The sequence below is a fragment of the Daucus carota genome, chromosome 6, assembly GCF_001625215.2.
Source record: "Daucus carota subsp. sativus chromosome 6, DH1 v3.0, whole genome shotgun sequence".
NCBI lineage: Eukaryota > Viridiplantae > Streptophyta > Magnoliopsida > Apiales > Apiaceae > Daucus > Daucus carota.
In genome coordinates, this window is record NC_030386.2 from 30,195,087 (window position 1) to 30,201,086 (window position 6,000).

Below are 6,000 nucleotides of genomic sequence, written 5' to 3' on the forward strand. Positions count from 1 at the left end.
CTGACTTCGCCGGAGGTGGCGATTCCGGCCACCAACAGCCTCCAACTGATGCAGATATGGAGTACTCAGCCTCCACAACTAATCCACGCAATCAAATTTACCAGACACAGCCGGGATCGACCGGAAAAATCAAGAACAATCTCGCCGCCGGCGAGATTGTTTCCAGATTCCGATGAGGTCGGATTCGACCTCCTCCACCACGATGCTATACTGAAATCGACTCCTCTCAACCGCCTAAACGTGTTGGTGACCTCAAAATCAACCCAGATTCACCATATAATAAACTCCCAAATCGAATTAAAATTATTCATATGAACTCATAAACCCTAATTCCTAATTTCGAAGATTAAACCTCAAATTGAACACGTTATTGAACTCCAAATCAAGCATATGATATACCAAAATGACCAGGAGAACATTATCTACAACATACAATCATCAAAACACATAAACCACTTCAAAATCAAAAAGCCCTAATTTAAGCTTATTTAATTCGAATTTATAATCCAAAATCCGAACCTACCTGATGATTTCTGAGTGTGTTTGATGATGAAAATGGATTCTACACGTCGAAACCTTCGATTTGGATACTTGAACACCAAAATCCGAGTCCGATAACACCTCCGATTCTTCGTTTGAATCTCAAGAACACGAAGAACACTCTCAGGAATTTCTCGGTTTTAACTGGTTTTATGATTTTCGTAATGAAATAAAGTACGGTTAAGAATATTTATACTTATGAATAATTAGTACCCCTTTGGATCATATATGGCATGAAAATACAATGTTTAATAGCTTTATACTAATAAAACGGGTCCAATCGGTACCGGTTTTCAAGATAATTATCAAAACGGGGCTTTTTAATCCGTCATTAGTATGCGGGTCCCACCGTCCTTATTACAAGATAAGGATGAGTATAAAATATCTGATTTCACGTTTATCGATACAACCGGATAATTATCGAATACCGAAAGATTCCGCCGGACCGGCTCCGGAACAAACCGTACTCCGGATCGAAAAAGTCAAAACATGAAAAGTGTCCGGAATGTTCAAATTAGGCTAAAGGTGAATTTAGTTGAAATTTTCGGGAAGTAAAAATCTCGGTACCGTTACAGGTTGACGGTTTTCGGAAAATCAAAATAATTAGTGATTAATTAAAATATACATAATTAAATCCATAAATCAAATATAAAATCATCTGACAATACATAAATCGATATGAACATATCTAAATAAACTATATTTTGTACTGAACATATAAAAATTGATATTCCTCAAATTTAATCAAAAATACATAACTAAATAAATAGAACATGAACCAATTAATTCACCAAAATTCATATAATATTCATATAATATTCATTAATCATTCAAATAATTACACGAATAATCCCAGATGTTACATCACAAACTTAATAACATACGTAAATGCATGGTTTGTTTGTTAGGCACTTTCCTACACTTTATATACAATCTCATTTCAGTCTTTACACACCATAAGCACAAAAACACTGAAGCAGTAAGAAAACAATGTCTACACAATATGCAACTCTGTCAACCATGAAAACAGGGAAAGATAACTACAAAATGAAAGTTCGTGTCATCCGTAAATGGAGAGGAGCAACCAAGAAAGGCGAAGAATTCAAAAGTTTCAACATAATGCTGCTGGACCACAAGGTAAAAGTTGTTAAATTCACTAAAATTTCTTAATGTTAATACATACAATGTCTTTTAAATTTTTATGCTGCTGAATACTACAGCCCATGCATTCATACCAACCGGATGTGCATTTGACATGGACAGACTACTCAGAATAGGGAACGTCTACATTATTACAGGTTTCACAGTCCAAGACTACAAAGCAACAGACAAATTCAGGTGCGTACGAAATACAAATCAGTTAATATTCTCACAGGACACAAAGATACAAGAGATTCCTCAAGGAGGAACAAACATTGCTACAGAGTTTTTTGATTTCTATGATCTGAGTGAACTCCTACCGCTGGTGAATGAAACAAAATATGTCATTGGTAAAATGCCTTTCAATTTAAAATCTCCCTTCCATGCTTGATCATTAAACTATGAACTAAAACTTATTTCAAATAACAGATGTAGTTGGTGTGATGAAAGATCATAACATTCCTCTTGAACAGATAACTAATAGACATGGAGAACAACAAGAGCAGGCTAAGTTTGTTATATCAGATGGGAAGTAAGCTTTTGCTGTTTTTTGGGCATGCTTTTCGAATTATTTCAGTAATTAAAAGAACTAATTATTTCCTCATTGTTTTACAGAACAAATGTGAATGTCACATTTTGGGATAAGTATGCACAGAAATTTGTGGAGGCGCTGTCATCAAAACTAGATACTCCTGTGATAATTATTATCGCTGCATGCAGGGTTCAACTATGGAACAGTAAGTAACGCATAGAAAATTGTCAAAAATATTTACTAAGCTTAAAAAGCTAAAACCAACTTTGAAATGTAGCTGAATTTGTTCATTTTGTCATGCAGATGAACCTAACATAACACATGTTGCACCAACAGCATACTATCTGAACTTCAAGCATCATAGCGTGAACCAGCTGAGGAGAATGTAAAGACTACCTACATTTCATTTTTAATTGAGTGAATGCTGAAAATGAATATACAAACCTTTTGTTTTAATATGTAGGTTAGCTGTGCCAGATTTTTCTCAGAAAGTCATGGCAGTTCAGAAGAAAAAAATATCTCCCCTCTTAACGGTGGAAGGCATTAAGGGTCTGGGAAAAGATTCTATTGAGGTGAAGAGATTGTTTACATACACTTGGTAAATTTGTAAAATCTGTTCTTTATCATTTGACAATTAAATGCAGGATGAGGTCCTCGCCCATGTGACAGTTATGCACATCGATGAAAAACAGTAGTGGTATTTTAAGGTCTGCACATCCTGTGATTTGGAAGTGGAAATTACAGAGGGCCTCTATTCCTGCAAAAGCTGCCGGAGGATTGTTCCACATCCAGAAATAAGGTTCCGTTTGGTGGTCATTGCTGCGGATAGTACTGGATCGATTGAAGTTATACTAAGAGACAGAGAGGTGAGGACAGTTATTGCGAAAAGGGCTCGAGAGATCATTCCACGGGTATTATTATTTAGCTCCAAACAGATATCTGATGTTCTAAGAACATAAAATTTAAAGCTGTTGACATTGTACATAAATGTGATTAGCAGCAAGCTCCAGAAGGTTTCTTCCCAGATTGTTTCAAACTAATGGCAAAAAAACCATATACAATCAAAATAGAGATCACTGAAGCAAATGTTGTAAACAAGTCTGGATTGTACTGGGGTACAAACATCTGCCAAGGATTCAAATTGGAGTCAGCTCAGGCAGAAGTCCAGCAAACACTCCAAACTGAAAAAACACAAGCAACATCATCAACTCAGATGCCAGCGCTGTCAGGTCTTCACTACGATTCGTCTACACTGACAAATTAGTCAGCATCACGGAAACAAACTTTGAAACTTTGATTCGAAATCTTTAATCTAAGTTTTGTAATATTTTTAATTATCGCCCGTATTGTCTGTAATCTTCAAACAGCAAATCTAATTATCATGAATGGTTTGGTTTTTTCAAGTTTTTTTATTTACCAAAGCCCTGCAGCGCGGGCACAAATACTAGTTAGTATATAAATTAGACCCCATAAACTGATTTTAGTTTTTTTTTTTTACTAGATAAACTTCGTCCTCTTCTGCTGCATCAACCAGCAAATCTCTACGGTTCATTGACTCTCCCCAACCACCTCCTCACAAATATTCATCACGTCGCATCACCTTGCTTTTTTGAAATAAAAAAAAGCTATTTAAAAGGAAAAAGCCCGCTACACCGGAAAATATTTATTGTAATTAGTTCCAAAAATCTGACTATTACCAAATTATCATTGAACTTGCCCCTGAGAAAAGTTAGGAGGCCCTGCTCATGGCATTCCATCTTTGCAACTTGCAACTTGCAAGACACTAGCTAGTAATGATACTGGCAAGTGGCACGTGGTGCAGGTATTCATGCATGGACGAATGGAAAAAAAATTATGATTTGTTAATAAATTGTGTATAAATACTAGCTACTCCTCTGTGCCAATGAATTGTATACAGTTTTTTTTAAAGATGTTCCATCAATTGTATACATTTCAAAAATATAAATTTTTATAATATAAAACATCACTACATCAACTACTTTCTTCCACTATCTCCATTTTATAATAATATAAATATTATTACACCCACTACTTTCCTCCACTATCTCAAATTTATTATTAAATATAAATGGGTCCCACCACTATACCCACTTTTCATCTAACTTTACTATTTTTTATAATATTTCTTGGTCTACGTGTCCCAACCATTTGTATACAAATAACTAGGACGGAGGGAGTATTCATTAATTTTAACTAGATTATGATACTCCCTCTGCTTCTTTATATAAGGCACCTTGACTTTTTGCACATTGTTTTAGGAGCTTTGACCACATATTTAAACTTAATATTTTTAAATTTTTTTTTTTCTGAATAAAAATATAACATAAATATTATTATTCAGAAAAAGAAAAATTTGAAAATATTAAGTTTAAATAGGTGGTCAAAGCTCCTAAAACAATGTGCAAAAAGTCAAAGTGCCTTTATAATTATATAAAAGACCAGAGGGAGTATATTTTTTTACGTTCCGACCAAATTGAAACTATTTTTGTTAAATTAATATTTAATGTAATATGTATATAATCCTTTATAGTTTTTGCTATACATATATCAATATTAATATATATTGACAAATGTTAATATGAATAAATAAATTACAATTGATGATTAAGTTTAATTTAATACTAACAACATATTTTTGTTTATATAATTTAAAATTATCAGTTTAAATATTAGTTATAATACGTTCGATTTGTATTTTACTTGAATGAGGGAGTACAAATCTTTTTGATTAGCTACTCAATCAGATAGTTGTCTAATTTATTTACTTTAAATTTGTGAATATTTGAATATTATAATATAAATTTATCGATCATTTATATTTAATATATTATAGTAAATTCAATTTAACAATTTATTTAAAAAGGTCAAATATAAAATAATTTTAAATTAATATTAGAATTATAATTTGTAATAGATAATTAAAACTAAGAATAACTATGGAATAAATTACATAAAATGTTTGAACATGTACGTAAATTGCAAGGATATTAGGTGAGACTTTATTGTATGCATTAAAGAACATGCCCAAATAAGATAAAGATAAGGATCTACATATGAGACACGGAATTTTTATATCCTAATTCATTGATATTGATTTAAAACAAACACACTTATATGTATATTATATATTATTTTTTATTTATTACAGTTATTCTTAACTCTTTTTTTGGCTCTTAAACTAAATTAAAAAAATAAAATCTAACTAATTTATTCATGTCTAACTTATTTTTTATTTTTTATGTACTGTAGTTCTCTTTTTTGTAGTTATGGAACTCTGCCGACCGGTACACAGTGGTTTATTTCTGGGATGTTTATATAAATGCGTGTACAAATTATAGGTATGCTAATTTAATGGGAATTGCACCACATGCCGAAAACAAGCTATCCCGGTCGAAACGGCGAGTGCACAGTGACCAGTGCGATGAAATAGACCATCGGATGGGCTAATCTGTGTTATCCCAGTACAGACTAAGCAACATTAATTAAATTTTGCTAACCGTGATGGGTATCATAGATTATTGCATATTTTACACTGATTGAAGCTGTCATATACTGCTTCTCACAACAAACAAAATTATTATCATATATTACTGACTTAAATTATCACAATTGCAATGTATTTGGACATTCCTATATACAAGTGCTTTTTCTCCTTTTTTCCCCCATATTATTATTTACCAGAGACGCTTAAATATAATGATAAATTACTTTTATAACTATTTCTATTTTTGTGTCTTGCCAATCCGATAGATATTTTACGAATGAAG

The 6,000-nt window shown here is 32.5% G+C and overlaps 1 protein-coding gene across 1 annotated transcript; it reads left to right on the forward strand.

Moving 5' to 3' along the window:
• Positions 1–1,404: 1,404 nt before the first annotated feature.
• LOC108226227 (uncharacterized) lies at positions 1,405–3,583 on the forward strand. The gene is made up of 7 exons (XM_064080501.1): positions 1,405–2,030; positions 2,110–2,212; positions 2,296–2,417; positions 2,516–2,597; positions 2,676–2,784; positions 2,857–3,123; positions 3,213–3,583. Exons 1-6 carry the CDS (start codon positions 1,742–1,744, stop codon positions 2,905–2,907), a joined length of 756 nt encoding a protein of 251 aa, XP_063936571.1. The 5' UTR covers positions 1,405–1,741; the 3' UTR covers positions 2,908–3,123; positions 3,213–3,583.
• The last annotated feature ends 2,417 nt before the right edge of the window (positions 3,584–6,000 follow it).